Raw genomic sequence first — 20760 nt, 5'->3', positions numbered from 1 at the left:
ATCCAGTGCTGCGCAAGTCCCTGTATCGCTCTATCTCAGCTTGATGCAGGAAAGTCCATGTAGAGCTTGGTCCAAACACAGACACGCTTTGGCTGATGTCTCACAACCTGAAGCATGTACCAGCGTGGACTTTCTGCCTCGCTCGCCCTCTTGAGAACAACATTCTTATATGGCAAAATTAATTATTTCTTCCACAACACCACTAGTCATCTAAGAGATTAGAGATACCTACCACTTTGTGTCTTGGACCCCGAAATCACATTTTAACAAAATTACAAAGAATTTCATCCTACCTCAAGCCCCTCATGGCTATGTAAAAGCAATTAGAGTTCTATATAATTACAGTGTAATATTTCCCCTGTGATGAGAAATGAAGGAAACCCCATTTTCTCAAAACCCACTTACAAGGAAAGTTTATGCGATGCACTTATCACTGGAAAATGCTCTCATGGATTCTTCAGTCAAAAGTATTTGTTGATTAAGTGCTAAATCTGTATAATTTGGTCTTTCAGACTGACTTCCCATCTAGCGTGTATTCCCGGGATAGACTCCACTTCCGCTACCACAGGTATACTGAAGAAAAATGATGATATTATTCCAGCATTGGAAAGTTGGAGCTAAGAACCACTTCGGAAAGAATTTCATGTCTTATTCTTGTTATACTGTCATTTTGAATGTGTACATTATTGACAAATGTCCTTAGACTTGCATTACAGGAGTGTTTTAAGTGAGTAGGTTTCCAATGGACAGAGATTAGGAAGAAAAATGTTGGGATAGTCTGCTAATAAATAATTGAAGAAACCGGAGCATTTGAGGGTCAAGAATGCATTATGCAAGGCTCTTTTAGTGCTTGATTCTTTCAGTCCACATTAGCATTGGGGCAGCTCTGTGCACATAGAAACTCCATACGTACTCCACACAGAAAGGTCAGTTACACCAGCCGTCACACACAGCATTCCAATTCATTAGTGTGTGAAAAGGCACAGTAGACCCGTAATTAATTCGGTGTGTTATTAGATGTGTGTAGATGAGTGTTCAGTCACCGTGGCATTAACACAGCGGCAGTCTGGATGAAATAGGCTTTTAGCTATGTCGCCCTGTTGTATTAACACAGATGGATTACTGATGCACAATAACAATAAATCATTCTCTCAAAAATGAGACTGCTGTGATTTTCTTCCCCTCATAAGCTTCAGCCTTCACTCAGGAGTCAATGGAGTGCAGCAGAAAGCTCCAGGGGGCATATTAACACAGAGCAAGGAGGAAAGTGGAAAATCAAAAATAATGTCAGTGGCTGTCGAGGAGCTGAAGACAGGTATTGTATTAAGACTGAAATTTAATTATTATTCTGACATTATTTGTAAAAAAAAAAAAAAAAAAGAAAAAAAAAAAGAAGAGGGCTGATTTAATTCCTTTCTGTATTGTTGATTAAGAAAATATCGACTATTACACATAAAAAAATGAGTTCGGAGATATTTTATATACATACATACATACATATATATAGATAGATAGATAGATAGATATATAGATACATATATATATATATATATATATATATATATATATATATATATATATATATATATATATATATATATATATATAGAATATCAAGAGAATTATTTGCACACTATAGTTAGAGTTAGAGTCTATAGTACTATAGTATATATGTCTATTGAAATTTCTATATTTATTGTGTGGGAGTATGGCCGTAGTTCTTGGTTGCTCCCGTTTGTTGTTGCACGAGTATCAAAGGAAAATCGTTTCACCTGGATGTGATATGTAGGTGACAAATAAAGAAGCTTGAACTGTTACAGAAATCTGAATATTGTCTGTATGAGATAATATTTATGAGAAAATAACAGACAACACTGGCATCAGACCCTGCAGAGTGACAGACAGAGTAAACCAACATGAAGCTGGGAATAAGGGTTCGTAACGCTTCACGGATTTTTAATAACCTAACCCTGCTTTTATGGGTAAGTGACAGAATGTGGAACGATTTACTGAGAATTTATAGAAAATTTTCAACATGGAAAACGAAGAAATGGGTCTTCTCCCTTAACCCACAATCACAATAATCAGGTCAAAACAATGTGGAAGCAGTGATAAGGGATTTCTTTGGGAATATCCCCACTCAGCAAAATATGTATTCTAATAGCTGAGAAGCAGGAAAACACTGAGTGAGTGTGAAAAGTCATTATGGTATTTTGGATGCTGCAGGCAGGGCAAGCCATCAGCAGTAATTAAAAATGAAACACGTGAATCCTCTCTCGTGTGGTTTTGCATATGCATCCGGTGACTGCAGTGATTTGGGGGATGGATGCTGCCTGAGGTGTTGTTGCATCTATGCTAATCAGTGTGATTGACGCTAGGCCGGGGGGCTTACAGGATCAAAGCACAGAGATCGTCAGATGTCACTGTAAACATGCAAATACTATACATATGCACAAGACCTTTCGTCAAGGTCGTCAAGGCTATCTAAGGCCTTTGCATGGATAAGAAAAATTAAGCACCTCGTACAATATCACGCCATGTTCTATTAAATCAGTATAATACAAGCAAAAAAAAATAAAAATTAAATATCCAAGCTCAGTGTTTCTAAAAGTGACGTTTAATAAATTAATCCATGAGCAAATCAAATACAAAAACATTACAACCAAAAACACCAGCCAGTTCTGTTCTGAGTGCAAGAGATTTGTGGAAAAAGGCCAGAATACTATGATAGACACTGAGTAGTAAACGGATTGTAATGTCCTTCATCAGTAGAGCTGAAGAGGTACTGCATGAAAAAGGCAGATTATAGTCAGAGACAAAAGATTCAAAAAATAGTTAAAAGAAAATAAAAATAAAAATAAAAAAAATCAACAGTGACACTTTACTTGAAGAGCTATTGAGGACTGCGGGTAAGGTGACACACGTGAGATACTCATCACGGATGTTAAACTGGAAAATGCTGCGCTAATATTAAACACCGGGCATACAGAAAATGATAAAGACTCGGCAAGAAGAAAATCAAATCCGTTGAAGTTAAGAGCAACCTAACAGAGCTGGATTTCACCACATTAATACATGCTGTTACTGGCACTACACCCGTTAACTATAAAGCTGACAATGAGTTTACAGTAGTTTCTTGTTTGTCTTCTTCAGCAGCTTTTACTTTGAGCTTTTCAAGTAAAGTGTCTTCAAAACTCACTGGGAAATATCACATTTACAGTTTCTCACAAAACACAAAACCCGTTTGGCAAATAGGAACTAGTGTACATACATGGGAAAAATAAAAAATACAGTCACGACGCGTCAGATTTCACGAGCTTCATCACATGCTGCAGAAGGAGGCTGAGGCTGAGCTTTTATTCCTCAGTAACCCTTAAACCGTCACAAAATAAACAACCCTGGCACTGCAGAGTCTCACCGTTCAGATAGCGTTACCCCCGACAAAAATGGGGAGGAAGACATGCAAATTTAAGGTACGTAATCCACGCCCATTAAACAAGGAAAAAAAATAGAGCGTTAACCAATTAGAGCTGGTCCACCGGATGTGGAAAAGAATGGACTATTACACAATGGTCCTTCATATTCAGGTTCAAGTCTTTGCACAAAAAGAAACAGCATGAGCTGCAGTCCATTGTTTAAAAAAACAAAAACAAAACAAAAAACTGTTCCTTCATATAGACAGGGAAATGATGAACAGGTTAGAAGAGGATGTCTTCGTTCTTTATCAGAGACTCTACCACCTGCCTCTGGTAGCGAATGTCGTTTAGCGCCGTCATGGCATCGAGGTCCGGAGCGCGCATCAGAGTAGGACCAAACACAATACCCAAATTCTCTGCGTTCATCAGGTTATCCTTCTCATTCTGGGTCACCCTATAAACACACACACAGACGTATGATGCGTCAGAGTTACTGACTGAAGGAAGATGAAACATTTCTATGATATGATCCTTAATGTTACTTTAGGAAAAATGAAGGCAGGAAATCAAGCAATGTCTTCGTTCCTCACCTTTTTAAGTGCCCCATCAGATATCTCAGAGTTTCACAGTGAGCAGGAGGCAGTTGCTTCAGGGCTTCGTGAAGCGCCTCGAGACGCTCGTCTGGGTCTGTCAGCTCTGAGACCATAAACAAAACACGAGCTTTATTACACATTCATGCTCCAAACAAGGAAAGAATCAGATGCATACAGTCAGAAATAAAACTAAACATGCTTTCTAGGACATAGATAGTTATTAATGACAGCTTCAGCTCAGAGGCTGACTGAGAGACATGCTGGCTCATTATACTATATATAATGTTTCTGTGCCTCTATTTTTCTATATTCAATCTAACATATAAAATACAAGCAAATGTAAATCGCCAACTGAATACAAAGCGATGAGAAAATTGAAGAGATACTCATTCAGTTATACAGAAATGCAACTCAGCAGATCTGCATTCATCCAGCACACAATGTCAATGAGCAATGACTTGAGTTATCACTGTTATCTGTCTGTGTGTGTGTGTGTGTGTGTGTGTGTGAGTGAGTGAGTAAGAGAGAGACAGAAAAACAAAGACTTACTGGCAGCCTCGATGAAGCGTGGATATGCATCATATGTGATAAGAGGAATGGGCAATTCCCTGAAGTAGAGCTTAAGAGCACCCGTGATGATGTTAATATCTTCATACGTGTTCACTGAGATGTCTGCCTTCTCCCCGTCTACACACAAAACAGGAAAGAGACTGAGCGATGAAGCATGCTTTATCAAGGGGGTCACTGTAGAAAAAGTGCTATTCCACAAATATGGCTAGGGAGATAAGAGGATGCCAAGCACCATGGAGGATGGAGAAATATTTGTCATGCATAGCTGTGGGTGAAGTCACATGACCCTGGCAGCGTCTGGACAGCACTAGCTGGATTTCGAGGCTGTCTAGCACTTGATTTCTGGCCTCGCGTCACAATGCTAAAAGCTAAGCTGACATTGCTATGGGTTATAACCTGCTTGAATTCATATCTTGCTAACTCAGTTCTTCCTCACATTCCCTCACCAATCCACCCCAATTCAAATCTCATCTCAGAAGCCTTTTCTCATAAACTCAGCATGCTCTCTCTCTCTCTCTCCCCCTCTCTCTGTAGAGGCTAAACACTCTCTGACACTGTCCATTTGTCCTGCATGTGGGTATCTAATCGGCAGAACCGAGGCCTCCTGAGGACTTACTGCTTCTGTGCAGATGGAGCATAATCCTCACGCAAATGTGCAGCTTTTCACATTAAAGTAGCTCAAAGCAGCCGAGGCGGTACCAAAACACACAGTGTTCCCACTGTTAGACAAAGCGTGACCTAAAAACGCTGCGCTGGGAACACACGTAGGTGTTTAACACTTAGCAGGATTATGCACGGGGAGCCGTGTACAGGCATGCAGAGGATTTCATTTGCAATTACTGTATTTCATCAGAACTAAGCGCCGCGGAGGAAGCGGAGGAAACGGACGTCTGCGTTGTTTGGTAAACGTTCAACGTGCACAAAGGGAAACATACCTCTGTCGAAGGACAACTTGACATCTTCGATTAAATCACTGAAGCCAGAGATTCTGTAAAGACCTTCTGACTTCAGACCTAAAACAGAAATGAGTTTACTGTAAAGGTTGCATTTGGAAAATCATTAGGGATCTCACTCACATCAGACAAAAATTGGACATTATTTAACATATGCTGTGTCTAATGGAGCAGTTCTTCTGAAGTGTAAACCAAAGCCATTCAAACAATTAACCATCTGTTTAATGACATTCATTAATACAGCATGCTGCTAATCTGCCACTGCTAAGAAACAAATGACTTTTTTTTTCATTTTTGAAAGCAATACAAATGAAAAAAGCCTCCATTCTATCACATTTACAGACAAAAATGTCAATGTATGTTACACGATCACACTTGTTCTGAGTGATGATGCAAGTAAATAAATAAAAATGAAATGAGTTTGTTTAAAGCTCTCATGAAAGTTGAGTTTAAGACAGATCTGCTTTCTAATCACAAGCATGGCTGTCTTTAAAGGTGAAGCTCACCTCGTGATTCGATCTCCCGTATGCACATATCCACCACCATGGGTCGTTTGGAATTATGGGCTTTTACCAGAGTGGTCAGATCACAGCTGTACACTTTCTTCACGTGTTTCAGGTCTGGCTTGCAGTCGTTGGGAACCATCTTGGAGCACTGCTTATGAACGTTCAAGCCACAGTCTGCAAAAAAATAAAAAATAAATAAATAAAAGTGTCCCTGTAGTCCACTTAAATAAACATAACTCATCACAATTATTTCTAACATTTTCCTGAGAACAGTCTTTTCAGGAAGCCTGTAAAAAACACACCAGCATGCCTGCTCTGTGCAAATGAAAATTTTCGGCGCTGAACAGATTTTCCGCGGCACATGCCGAGTTAAAAGAACTGCACAGCAGTTTGAGACTAATACCTTTATTGATTGCCCATAGCCTTTACCTAGAGCAGATTGAGTTAATTTTTCAACCAAGTGTGCTGAGGTTTCATTCCCCTAAATCAATATCTGTCTAAACTGTCAATGAGCCCTGATCTCTGATGTCATCATTTTCTGATTGGTTCCTAGGCATGCTGTCGGTGTCACCATGGAGGAAGTTGCTAGGTCTACAAACGGCATCTAATAAAAAATACATGAGCTACTTCACCCTTTTATGGGACATAATACCAGAGAATGTGATTAGGTTGAGGACAGATGTGCAGTTGACAACAGAGAAGCACCCCATGATTAAAGATCATTAGTTTCATGGTGAGAAAAATAAACAAAGACCAAAATATAAGATCTTACACCAGCACATCTTAAACTTCAAACAATCCATCACTCAATTGGGTTATTTTTTATAATGATAAATTGTCAACATATCCTGTGTAGCTCAATGCTGCAGGCAGGAAGCACTTCCCGACACCCCAAAATGCACATAGTACGAGTTATGCAAATATAGGCAAATGACTTCATTAATATATAATGCATGGCTCCCTAAACAGGCCAGCTGCTCTAGAGCAGGTACCATGTGGGCAGAAAAAAAAAAAGAAGATAAAGAGGAGCTGAGTGAAGTGAAAGCCAAAAGAGAAGTGGCGTGTTTGGAGCTGGGGGCAGACGCTCAACTGCTGCTGCTTTGTGTGAGCAGGGCTTTCGGGGAGAATTAGAGAATTAGAGCTAGGCTGAAAACAATGTGGCCTGAAGGATGTGAGGAAGGAAGGGGGGAGAGTGAGAGAGAGAGGGAGAGAGAGAGAGGGAATTAGAGAGAGGGGCAGAGAGAGAGAGAGAGAGAGAGAGAGAGGGAATTAGAGAGAGGGGCAGAGAGAGAGAGAGAGAGAGAGCGCAGCACACCAATCGCCTTCACCCCTGCACACACAAATAATCAAACAGGCACATATTCTCTGTGCTGCAGGCTACACTAGACCTCATTTCCAGCTCAAAATGGCACAGAATCTCAAAGCACTCTGCTGCACTCTGTCTGTCTGTCTCGAATTTTATGGGACAGCTTTTAGCCATGCACACAAACACCCAGACAATTTCTTTAATCAGTATAATTTAAATATGATGATCCTGGTGTGATAAACAGCTCCGTTCATTCGGCACAGAACAACAGAAGAAGTGAAAAGCGCATTAGTGAGAGGGTGCTGAAAACCAGCATGCTACGGCCACAGCCCATTCATCTACCAGACACCAATAACACGATTACTCCGACCCCTTTCATTTACTGCCTGAACAGCAACAATCATTAAATTCAATCTCCTGCTAGATGCCGTCTCTCTAAACTGACTAAAGCTGGAGAAAACAATTTTCCCCATTACTTGCCGTAATTACATTTAGCATTATCTTCCATCTTTATTCTAAATAAAAGTACTGAATATGGCAATAGTGATACCAATTCAAAAGACTCGACCTTAAAGATTGAAAATGGCCCCTTGAGCATTGCTGCCTTCATTTAAATTCATTGATGGAGAAATGTAATTACTGTATGAAAGAGAGAGAAGGATCTCTTAAAAGCGGGAGACAGGCGCAGTAATAGAGGGCACCGGTTAATAGATTCGGTTTATCCTCTAAGGTCTGCTGATCCCGTGTTCAGAATACTAGTGCTAGATGACCCTCAAGCCCTTAGGTGGGGGGCCGACGACACAGATAGGCTCTCAACCTGCACACACACACTTAAATGAATTAGTGCATGTGTGTTGTTTTATCAGTGAATGAAATCTGAGCTCCAAACTCCAGGACACTGTGTGCTCTCTTAATACATCACAAGATTTCCTGAAGCCAATTTTTTTGTCTGAAATATTAGCTTTAACACAAGTCTACTGGGCTTATCATGGCAGGTGTCCTCTGCTGGATCTGTAATATTTGGCAGAATCCTTGCTCTACATATTACATGCAGACAGTCAATATACTTGGATCCTCCCTTCTCGCTAAGAGGACTGCGAGAGGATCCCAGAGTTCCCCATATCGGGTTATTGGGACTGAATTTCAAAGTGTGTCTCCCCGGGCTCTTAGGCCTGTGCTTCGTTATGAAGACATGCCAGCTTTGTTTTGCGCTCTGCCTTGATGGAATGGGTTTCTGCAGAAGGAGGGAGACTGTAGCCTGATGAAGCAATGTGGCACAACATGCTCAGACACAGGGGTTGGCATACTGGCACTTGACCAACCCCCTCAAACCACCTCCTCACCACACACACACACACACACATACATACACACACACACACACACAGAAAGGGGAGGGGCATATGGGAATGCAAATTTTAACATCAAATGCGACTTTGCTGTCCTAGTTTCTAGTAGCATCACTTATAAAAGAGAGAACAGGAAAGCTATACACGCACAGAGAGAGACAGAAATAGAGGGAGAAAAAGAGAGTATGAGAGTGTGAGTGAGTGAGAGAAAGAGAGAGAGAGAGAGAGAGAGAGAGAGAGAGAGAGAGAGAGAGAGAGAGAGAAAATGGGAAAAAAAATCAAGAATGGGATCTCAAAATAATGGCTTTGAACTCAGGCTGCTTTCAGATCCGATTCATGTATTATTCATAACAGCAGACCCTGAAAACATGTATGTAGCTCACTTTGTTCTATAAATAAAACATTACAAATAACACACAGCCTATTTCCACTAAATGACCAACACCTGAAATACTGAATCAACATACTTTTAATCAGGAATACAGGAAGCTACTAACTATTGCCAATACAGGAAAAAAAGGGAGAGAGGAAACAATCAGTTGCAGGTCAATGAAGAAAATCATGTTTAGCATGTTACACATTAACAGCTGGACAGTCCTGACCAGCAACAGATACATTTATTTTAATAACAAAATTCAGAACAGACAAAACTGTAAATTCAACTAATCCACATGAAAATAAAACAATCCACACTGCATTCATACATTAATCAGTATGTTATTCCTCTCATCCCCGACACACACATCTACACACTACACACTGTGATCTACCAGCGTGAACTACAACTACATCTACTGGTGAATAAGCACTACTGCTGAGAGAGAGGCAAAGCTTAGCACATGCAGAGGAGAGAGTGACATGAGGAAGTGATATATTCTACATTCACACATCAGCTGTAATGTACAGGTATATAAGACTCACTGGCTACACTGTATTGTTAGGCACAAAACTGGATTTTAGTATCTTTAATGAATCCCAACACTGATTATTGTGCTTTTAGCTGCACTGTGTACACAGTACAATATTTCTGTGCTGCAGTGCAATTCGTACAAGTGTAATTTTTAATACCAATAATAACACAAAGAAGTGATCTGATGGTGTTTGTTTAATCACAGAAGCTAGACAATCGTCTACTACATTGAAATAGGAAATAGGCAATATCAAGCTGTCAATATAATATGCAAATCATTAGAAATGGTGTGTGTGTGTGTGTGTGTGTGTGTGTATTCACCTGCACATTTGACCCCCTGAGCAATAAGCCCCCACATAAAGTTGGCACAGTACTCGCACCAGTGTGGTCCTCTGAACGTGTGTACCTACAGGGCAAAGAGAGACAAAGCAAGATGTTAAAACACCATGAAGAGCGTGCGTGCACACACACACACACACACACACACAGCTCCTTTGACTTTAGAATGAAAGGCACAAACACACACATAGATCCCTTGCTCTTGGGGATGACAAACATACACACACACACACGGACAGACAGACAGACAGGCAGGCAGACAGACAGAGCCCCCTTGCTCTTTAGGATGACACACACACACACAAAGAAAAATACACAGACACACGCAGATACCTTGCTCTTTAGGATCTCTCTCTCTCTCTCTCTCACACACACACAGAGCTCCCTTGCTCTATAGAATGACAAACACACCCAGAGAAAAACACATGGACACACACAGGTACCTTGCTCACACACGCAAACACAGACTCACAGACAGAAAAACACAGACACCTTGCTCTTTATCTCTCTCTCTCACACACACACACACACACACACACACACACACACAGATACACACACAGAGAGCTCCCTTGCTCTTTAGGATGACACACTCGTCTACAACAGCAGAATTGGGGGATTATCTGTGATCTGAAAATGAGGGCTGCTACAGCTATGTGGAATCTGGTGGCCTTTTCAATTCAGTCAGACAATTAATCAGTAGATCAGTACACAGAGGGACGGAGGATGTGTACACAAGAAAGAGGAAAGAACAAAGGGAGGCAGACAGAATAACAGAAAGAGGGGCTGTGGGTGAGCGAGTGTGTCGTTGGACCATGGAGGAACGTCTCTCTGAGGCAGAAAGCAGAGCTTTCACAGCTCTCGTTACCCGCTGCGCCAGGTAACAGCTCATCCAATCAGGAGGCCTCGTGCACGCTCTCTAGGGATCATGAGCAGGGGACTGGCCGCTGCAAATGAAGCCTGGCCTCTGTGAAGCCTGAGCAGGGTCCTACAACTGAACTGCTGCTTTTATACACACATCAGGAGAGGTGAAACAAATGTAAAAAACTTAACATCTCAAGTGTAAAGCAATTTTTTGACCGATTTAACATAACATGTTATTAATAAAGATTTTTGCTTTTTGTGTTTCATTCATGTAGCAATGAATGTTGGTCTGTGTAATATATTGAGCTTTTGCTGTTCTTGTGAAAGCAGCAGTAGAGCAGTGTGAGTGTGAGAATGATGCTCTGAGACTGAGGAGATAAGAAGCAGACACACAGAGGGGAAAAAAAAGAATCAGCAATTTCAGAGCCTGTGTGATATCACAGCCTCTAGAGTCACTTTACACACAGCACACACTGTATCATGGGGGGGGATAAAGTGGAATAAACACTTCCACGTGAGAGAGAGAGAGAGAGAGAGAGAGAGAGAGAGAGAGAAGACAAGGGAGAGCACGACAGAGATGGAGAAAAATAAAGAGGAATAAAGAAAGAAGGTAAAGGAGAGAGAGGGGGATAACAGGAAAAATGAAGGAGAGAGAAAGAAGGTGAAAGAGAGGGACAGCAGAAAAGAGAGAGAGGAAAGGAAAGGAAATAGGAAATAAACAAGGTGGACAGTGAGGGAGGCCACTTCTGCTGACAGAAGCCTAATGGGAATACACCGCTCTGCTCATGATGCCTATCAATCCTTAATCTTTCCATCTGTCACCCTGAAGCAATGGGGTCTCCCACACACACACATATAAACAAACAAGACACTTCTTGTTGAAAAGTGAACATTTTTTTTTACTGTCCTGCTCTCCTTTTTTCCCTTTATTCTGTTCTACTGAATGAAATTGAACATGTCAGACTAACACACACAAATCAAATATTTGCACAACAGTGGTTCAGGAGTTCTATACATGTGACTATATAAATTCAGCATTTAAATAACCTGTATATTACAATGATCACATATAAGATGGAAATAAATGAATACTAGTCATATTTTCAACCAAAACTAAAACAATAAACTAAAAAAATAAAACAAACAAAAAGAATAATAAAGAATAAACGAATGAACATCTTCAGCACATGCACACATGCATTAGTAAACAGTAGGTCAATACAGCTGAGAAAGCAAAAAGCTCTCACCTTAAAGTTGTGGACTTTCTCATACTTGGGTACGCGGTCGTTGTCCTTCAGCGTGGCCCGGCGCACCAGTGAGCTGAGCTGTGAATAAGCAAACAGTTTGAGAGGCTGCCAGAGGGTAGCTGGAGGTTTCTGAGGACGCATCCTCATGGCCAGCGCTGCTGCCAACAGCTCCTGCTCCTTCCCTTCCTGCTTGGTCTTGTGCACTAGGGACTTCTCAGCCTTACTGAGAGTGTAGGACTCCCGTGATGGCATACTCTACACGTACGCTAAAGGATTATACACGAGGAGAACGATTGCCTCTCTAACACTGAGAGATTAAAAAAAAAATAAACCCCTGACGCTCAGAGGAATCTAGTCATGCTGAGAAAGTCCTGCATTGCTGTACTGAGACTTCTGAGAGCCAACGTAAACAAAACAAGCCTCTTCCCTAAGAGCTCAACTCCGATAGCGGGAAAAGTGTCCTCAAAACAAGAGCATTGAGTCCTGAACAGTGAACAGAACAGAAAAGCAGTTAAGTGTGTGTGTGTGTGTGTGTAGCTCTTCAGTCGGTCTGTCTGAGCATCTATATGCAGATGAGATGAGTGGTTGAGTTAATCCTCTCCTCTCTGTGAGCAGCAGATATCCTCTCTGGAACACTGCCTCAGAGAGAGAGAGAGAGAGAGAGAGAGAGAGAGGGAGAGTGGAGGAGAGGAGTGGGGGAGGGATTCGACGACAGTGGCACTGATTACACAGCTTAAATCCACCAATCAGAGTATAGCAGGCCAGGGTTTTATCATCGCCATCACTCTGCCCCCTCCCGCTCGCCCCGTTCACCAGAGCTGTGCGTAAGCGAGTGTGTGGGAGGAGAGAGAGCGACAGTAGCAGGCACAGAAGTGTGGAGGAACCGGAGAACAAGCGTGGGCTCGTAACGGCCTGTGAGTGAGTCATCCATCACCTCTGAGCTAAGCGCTAACACTTCACTAATAGCATCACATGGTCATTTCCAAGCACATTAACAGTAAACCATTAGCTTTTCTTTAAAATGAAACTCATGTGGCCCAATTAAAAAATGAAAGTAACGTTTATGGGAATATGGGAAATTTTCACACACAAAAAAAAGACAGAATTTTCACAACACAATGCTGAATCAGAGCTTTTTTTTAAATAAAATTTTTTAATAATAATAATAAAAATTGATCATTTTATTGATTTTGAAACCTAAGACAATTACAGCACAAAATCCAGAAAATTGTGCCTTACGAAATTAATCAAACAACTGCCAATACAGCTTGTCCCAATCATCCTCCCGTCTCAGAGGACAATCTTCACCGAATTTCCTTCTGAATCCTAACAGACCTTACAGAGATGCTCCAGTGTGATGTGCTTATTCGGTGTAATTAAATCGGCTTCAGCACAATGCAGCACCTGTCACACAGCTTCCTGGCTTCCAGCATTAAACCCAATTAAAGTGTTCAGTTAATGAGAGGCGGCGCTTTGCTCTCCAACACACACCATTGTGACACACACAAAATTTGAAAATCTGTAATAAACTTAGTAATAGATAGTTAGGCTAATTAACATGAATTAAAACCGTTTCATTATAGTAATCAACATAGCCATAATCGAGGCAATGTAAGCATTACAGCTGTGAAAATTAAGATAATTAAATAGTTTTGTGTATTTGCATTAAGACAATTAACTACATTCCCGTTATTTGTGAAGCTTTAGCTCTTTATGCGTCGTCATGTTTAGTGCTTCCCTCCAAAAATCTGCATGGATTTCAATTTAATCTGAGAAGTTTATTTTATTTTATTTTTTTAATTAAACCACAATGCCCCTAGGAAAGAGTAGAGAAAAACAGTCGAATCTATTGTTGCCACCTGCCAATAATATTTTCCAACAAGCTTATTTGGTTCGATTTCCCAAAATGTAGCCAAACTAGTAGCCTAATTTAAACCATAATGACCCAGTTACTAAGACAGAATGAATGAATATAAATGCAAGGCTGCATGTTCATGGGCATTTACATCGATGGCATTTGGCAGATGCCCTTATCCAGATCGACTTACATTTACCTCATTTATACAAGAGAGCAGTTGAGGGTTAAGGGCCTTGCTGAAGGGCTGAGCAGTTGAAGTTTAAGTCTATTATGTGCTACAGACTGAATGACACTTGCGTCTATGTGCTTCGCATGACGTATTCCATCAGGTGTCCAGGAGAATGCTGCATTCTTCTGCTCGCAAATGATGTTTCATGTTGTAGAAAGTAATGATGTCGCTATCGGCTCAGGTTATTTTACTTCCTGAACAAGCACAGACTTGAGTATAAGTTGTGCTCACATTCAGGGAAATTGTGGCACAGTTCCAGTGCAACTGACCTCCACCACCTCCTACAGGTAGTCTCAGGTTCAGTACTGCAGTGCGCTTCACAGGACCACATGACTGCTTTCACATCACCAATTTTTCACACAAAGCGTTCTCTGTTTCTGACTAAACTGCCAGCATGGAAGGCCGCTATAAAACCTTTCATTTGCGTGAATGTTTTGTTTGGGACCCAGTCCTTAAACACGCCTCTAGTATCAACCATGTGAACCTTCTGGCTTTCCAACCATCCAATTTTTATTGATGTTCTCTACAAATTAATCAAAGATTTGCTTAAAAAAATCTGGCGAACAAAAACACTGGCACCTGACTGTGTAGGTCTATTTCTGAAGAGAGGCCTGGTTTCTTGCTGAGACTTTGAACACAGTGAGGGAAGATCAACAGCTTGCCTAGATTCTAGTGCACGAGCACAATCGCCACCTTCTCTGTCATTTCCCGTTTTACTTTCATTGTGACATTTTCTCTTATCCTTGTATGATTATGGATTTTCTTCAACTTGACCTTCTCCTTAGTCTAAAGTCGAAAGGCAGTGTGAGTGCATTCATGCTCTGCCCATACACACACACACACACACACTCCCCTCAGTGTGGTTCCCTCTAATCAATACCAGAAGAGTTCACTAAAGCTAGCCTCTTCCAGTTCAGAGCCCAAATTGTGGTTGGGATAAGAGAGAACTTCCTGCCTGCTGCTTTCCAGATCAATGAGCCGAACGCCGGCCGACTGGCTGTAACTGCTGAAGCCGAGATGAAAGGCTGCGAGTGCAGGCCTCCAGTGGAGCCGCTGCTGCTGAATGCCGGGGGACACGCTCACCCAGCAACAGAAACCTGCGCCGTGCGGCTCGGCACAGCAGCCCTGCACGTTTCATACTCGCCTCCCCTCACGCTGCTGCTGTGTTAGTGTAATAGCACAGCCCGCTGCGTGTTCAGGCACTTTGGAGTTTAATAGCGCTGCCTGCTGCTCAGTGCGGTGCTGGCGTCTGGTTCTCAGGATGGGGCCGCTTATAGCCGCTCCACTAATTGACACTGATTGATCTGCGCGTTTGTCAAACAGCGCCCAGACCCAAACCACGCTCGTAAACTGGATGGAGGCAAAGTGCTTTTAACCTCATACCATTTTCAGCCCTTACTAAAACAGTGAGAAAGTGCAAGTCCATCTGGCCATGTAATTACTCATTTGTCTGTTGACTTTAAACACCTGATGGTTCACCAGAAGTCTAAAGCTTTTACAGGCACGTAAACTGAATGCTTATTAGCTGCACCAGAAGGGTACAGATCTGCCATAATGACCGTCATGATGAGGGCTGAAATGTGCTCGAATGAAAGCAACATCACCTCAATGAAATTCTGCCAACAAATTTTACCAGATAATTAAAGCGACGGAGAAAAGTTTCTCTTCAGAGATCTGAACATCTTTAAATTCAAGAAACGAGGAGTTAGAGAAAACAAGAATCGAGGGAAAGAGAGAGCGGAACTTCTGAGTAGGCAAGAGTGTTGTTATGTAAGACGCACTGCTGATCTTTATAATCTCTAAAGTAGCATCCCTCTCCTCCGCTCATGATTTCATACTTACAGAAACACAAAGCTCTCAGTGCCTTCTCTCAGATGCACAGAGAAGAAAAGACAAGTGGCTCGGAAGTAAAGATGTGTTTTTGTTCAGGTTTCTTAATAAATATGTATGTATGTAGGAACATGATCTATATCGATTGCATCAGCACACAGTGGTTCACTCCTTTTCATGAAACGAAGCCGAGTGGAGCAAATAACTTATGTAACGTTACATAACCTGCCTTCGTGATTTGTCATCATAGCACATGATTTGTCATTACTGAAAAGGAAAGAACCAGGACTTTGATTCTCAAACTTTCTCTGAAGGCTCCATAGACTTGCTGTGCATGTCTGTTTACTTTTATTAACACTTAGATCGCACAGCTGAGGTACAGGCTGGACCCACATGCATATCTTCATCATTATCCTCCTCCTCAAACTCACAGCTGAACGCTGAGAAGACGAGCCGAGAACAGTGCAGAGGAACACGGTGAAACTGTTTCTCATGGAGAAACTGTTACTATAGCAGCGCTCTATATAACGAACAAAGCCTGAAGGCTTGCGATTATGTAACACACTCACAAGGAAGTAAAGAGAACAGCAGGAAGACTGAAAGCTAGAAAAAAATGCCATAGGACGATGCATATAAATAAAGTCTAAATTAAGTCTGACTTCTATTCATCATGCAACTGAGAAGCTAAATCTTTTTTTGCTTTTAAATCAGCTATAACATTACTATATGATATCAATACCAAGCAAGTTTAAAATAATCAAGACGATCAATTTTAGCCAACACCTAAAATCATTCGCGACAAATAATATAAGTGAAAGAAAATAAATGTATCCACATCATTTTTATACATGATATCCATTTTTATACCTTCCCTTCCTGATCTGGATCTGTATGGGAAAGGTATGCTCTGTGATGAAGCTCATTTCATCGTTCTTCTTTATTGATCTGTTTTGTTTTTTTTTTGGCTCTAAAAAGTGCATTATGTGGGAAATGTATTTAAAAGCAATACACATACCTGTTCTTTTCTTTTTTCCATTTTTACTTACTCGGCAAGAAGGTAAGGGGAAACATAGCCATGTTTTTTTGGCCTGATAAATAGATTATCAGGTTCTGTCTGGAGCTTGGACAATGATAAATGAGGTGTGACTATCACATATTGAGTGCACACACACACACACACCAAGGTCACACACTCTGTACATGATACATGAGCTAATACACACAAATAATTACATTTATATCAAGGAATACACTAGAAATCCATTAGAGATTGAGTGTGTGTGTGTGCTTTTGTGTGTGTGTGTGTGTGTCTGCCATTTCCACAGGTTAAGGTAAAGAATGGCTCGGCTCTGTATACATAAATATTTCATCCTCTGAGCGTGATGTATTTTCCAGCCTTTTCTGTGTTCAACTGGATGAACACACATTATTTTGATCTATTAATATGTTTCAAACAGCATTCATTCGTATTAAAGTGCATTATTCTCTGTTAGCCTTGTGTAATTGCGGTATCTGGTTACTTTACCTGAAAATAAAAAAATCAAAGTAATAGGATAATCTTAGTCATTTCATAGCCTTTGTCTACACGTTCCACAGTTTCTGCCTGAACACTTGGGGAGACTATAAAGCCTCAGGAAAGTGTAAGAAACTGGAAGTCTCTCTCAAGACGTTCTTCCCTGCGTGTCTGATCCTAAACCCTTATGAAAATGTTGAATTTGTGTAATCTAGTCAGAAGTTTTAAATTCTTTATGTAATTCTGCAAATGTGTAGCATGCCTCCCTTATTTTTGGTTAACAAGCATGAAGAGAATATCTAATACACAAAGTTTCACTATGTAGAATTACAGAAAGTTATACCTGATGATTATGTCTATGCGTGTTTCTCCTTTAATTCTATTGTTCAGTATGCTTCCTGCTTAGCCCCGCCCCTTCCCTTCCTGATCTGTATAGGAAAGGTATGCTCTGTGATGAATCTAATTTCATCGCTGCTTCAAAATTATTTATTATTATCAATTTTTCTTTCAATTTCATTTTTCTATCATGTGATCATTCTCATATACGTAAACACGTGGACGAAATTGTTGGTACCCTTCCATTAAAGAAAGAAAAACCCACAATGGGCAGTGAAATAACTTGACAAAAATGATAAAAAATAAAAATTAACTGAAAATAGTCTTCTAGCCTTTCCCGTTAACATGCCTGTGTATAATTTTCGAAGGGGTACCATCATATTTGTCCAGGCCAGTTTCATTTTGTTAAATGCAATTCAAAAGCAATGTCTGATTTTCATTAGTCATTTTTCAGTAAATTTTTATTTCTTATTACTTTTGTCAGGTTCAAGTTATTTCACTGGCCATTGTGGGTTTTTCTTTCTTTAATGGCAGGGTACCAACAATTTTGTCCATGTGTGTGGTCATGTCATTCAGGCCTGATTAAAGTTGTATATGAATCTAGTCTTAGTCATTAGTTCATTAGTCAGAGCAATGATCAGGGAGACATCTATTTTAAGGGTCTATTTAAAAAAAAATCCCACAAAGCATTGGAGGAAAAAAAACAAACAAAAAAACGTTTCCTTTCTGGAATTGACGTCATATTTACTGAAGCCTCTCAGCTCAAAATAGAGTACGTCTGAGTCTAATGAATTGTACGTTCTCTAGAACTGTTGCAAGGAAACACAACAGAACAATCAAAGTATTTCTCATAATGTACTTAAAAAAAAAAAAAACGTAAAGAACAGAGTCAGAAAGAAATCGGTCCTTCCTGTTGTTGCTAAGTGCCAGTGGTGATGTTTTAGATTGCGAGTATGTAGTCATGACGCTGGAAACCGAGTCATCAGTGTCCCGGCGTGAGTCCTTTCCCCTGTCCAAACTTATGTACAAGATATACTGATAAACGATCTAGGGAGCTAGTGTGCTGATGGAGACACACATTTAGTGTTTATGCTGGAAAGCTTAATGCAGCACAGCACAGCCCACACTTCCCTTCCTCTTATTCACTGCAGAAGCAAGGGTCAACCTCCACCCCTGAGTTTCAGCCTGGATCTCTGATCGATGTTATGCAAACCAGCTGCATTCTCTTCTTTGCTGCATGATGAGAGAGCAACAACAACACAAACTTTCTTACATTCAGGCAGAGCTGCAGCACTGCAGTGAAACTCTAAACTGCAACCAGTACACAAACCTGAAATAACTGACCTGAAAGATCAACATCATTAGCTTAAAGGGGATGAAAGCGGAAGTAATCACACGGGCTATATGGGCTAATTACGATATTTCTATTTAAGCAGCAGCCAAAATTAGGACACTATACTTAATGAGACTGTGTGCAATGTAGTATTTCGGCTATTAGAGTAAACAGGCATGGAGAAGCAAAATCACTAGATGGTGGAGAGGAGAGGAGAGGAGAGGAGAGGAGAGGAGAGGAGAGGAGAGGTCAGCCTTGATTAAACAAAAAGATTTCATTCATTTTTAGTTCAGATTATAAAAAAGATTAAAACAGATAAATGGAACATCACTTTTGTTTTCCGTTACTTAAAAATGAAAATGGAGAGTAATGATCTGTGTCACTTTACAGTTCTAGTCTCTCTTTCAGGAAGAACTGAAGATGTTTTAGTAAAGTGAGCATCACTGTGTTTATTCAACATGCCAGGAGTGTTCATTTCCTCTTCAATACAGCAGCTAGAGGTGGATATATACCGTGGAAGTCCTTTCTAATCAAAGCACTCGAAACAATCTGAAAGCTTTACAGTGACTCAGAGCTGATGCCTCCATATGATGACGAAAAGCAACAAAAACCGTGTGTGCACTGAATGTGCGTGGGTCCGACGGTGTTTGCTGGAAGGAGCCGAGTTTCCATAGGAACAGCTTGTGTGTGTGTGTTTCCGGTGTGTAGGATCAGTGATTATCCGGTTTGCTGTAACGGGCTTTGCGGAATTCTTTAAAAGGCAACATTCTCACACACTTAAAAAGCACCACTAGCTTCCTCAATTATTCATCCCTTCTTACACCCACACTGATTTGATGCACATAAAAAAAAAAAAATCTAAACAATCCTACAGCCGAGAAAGTCCTCCCACTCATCCCTCCTACAGCACACGCTTTAGAGCAATATATGATGCAGAACTTACTGCATAGGTTTATTCATAACAGCTCAAGAATCTGTGTCAAATATGTCTTTTTCTCCTCCTTTCCTTCTTCTTGCACTATTTGTGTTTCTTCTGTATGTCCTATTTAAATGATGCTAGGAACGCAGAGGAAGAATTCCACTGTATTGTGTAACCGACTCTGAAGTGTTCATGACAATAAACTCTTGTCTTTTTAATGCACAGAGTTTTGTCTGTTTGAATCAAACCCGGTACGTTTTTCCTCCTCAGCACAAGTGCCTCGTCTGGAACATCATGTGCTTTGTGTTACAGGAGGCATTTTTCTTCTTATTTATACTAATAAACTGTCTGTCCAAGTGAGAAAAAGGCCAGCTAAAGAAATAAGATGCAGATATTTGCAAGGAAAAAAAAAAAAGTAAAGTAAAAACCCAATTTTATTTTTTATTTTTTATATAATAAAATATTTTTATTTGAAGGTCTTCTTTATGTACAAATTTAGGTTTCTTTCTTTTCTTCTTCTTCTTTTTTTTTTTTAAATAAATACTTGCCATATTTCTGAACAATGAGTACACTGTTTTTGCCCTGATGTGGATAAATAGCACAAATATGACCAAAAAAAAAAATAGCACAAAAATGACAAAAATATGTGTAAAAGCACATTAATCTCTCTCTTCCAATAATTAAATGTA

At 40.5% G+C, this 20760-nt stretch overlaps 1 protein-coding gene across 1 annotated transcript in view; it reads right to left on the bottom strand.

Moving 5' to 3' along the window:
- Positions 1-2595: 2595 nt before the first annotated feature.
- chn1 (chimerin 1) overlaps positions 2596-20760 on the bottom strand; it is a 39601-nt gene continuing 21436 nt past the window's right edge. The window contains exons 8-14 of the mRNA XM_058392695.1: positions 12054-12131; positions 9925-10009; positions 6039-6212; positions 5515-5592; positions 4559-4696; positions 4007-4112; positions 2596-3870 (exon numbers count right to left, since the gene is read on the bottom strand). Coding sequence (XP_058248678.1) covers positions 3699-3870; positions 4007-4112; positions 4559-4696; positions 5515-5592; positions 6039-6212; positions 9925-10009; positions 12054-12131 — 831 coding nt within the window. The 3' untranslated portion in view covers positions 2596-3698. The remainder of the gene's footprint in view (positions 3871-4006; positions 4113-4558; positions 4697-5514; positions 5593-6038; positions 6213-9924; positions 10010-12053; positions 12132-20760) is intronic.

This window comes from Hemibagrus wyckioides, linkage group LG06 (assembly GCF_019097595.1).
Source record: "Hemibagrus wyckioides isolate EC202008001 linkage group LG06, SWU_Hwy_1.0, whole genome shotgun sequence".
Classification (NCBI taxonomy): domain Eukaryota; kingdom Metazoa; phylum Chordata; class Actinopteri; order Siluriformes; family Bagridae; genus Hemibagrus; species Hemibagrus wyckioides.
Note: the sequence above shows the minus strand (reverse complement) of the source record. Positions and strands in the feature narration are given on the sequence as shown.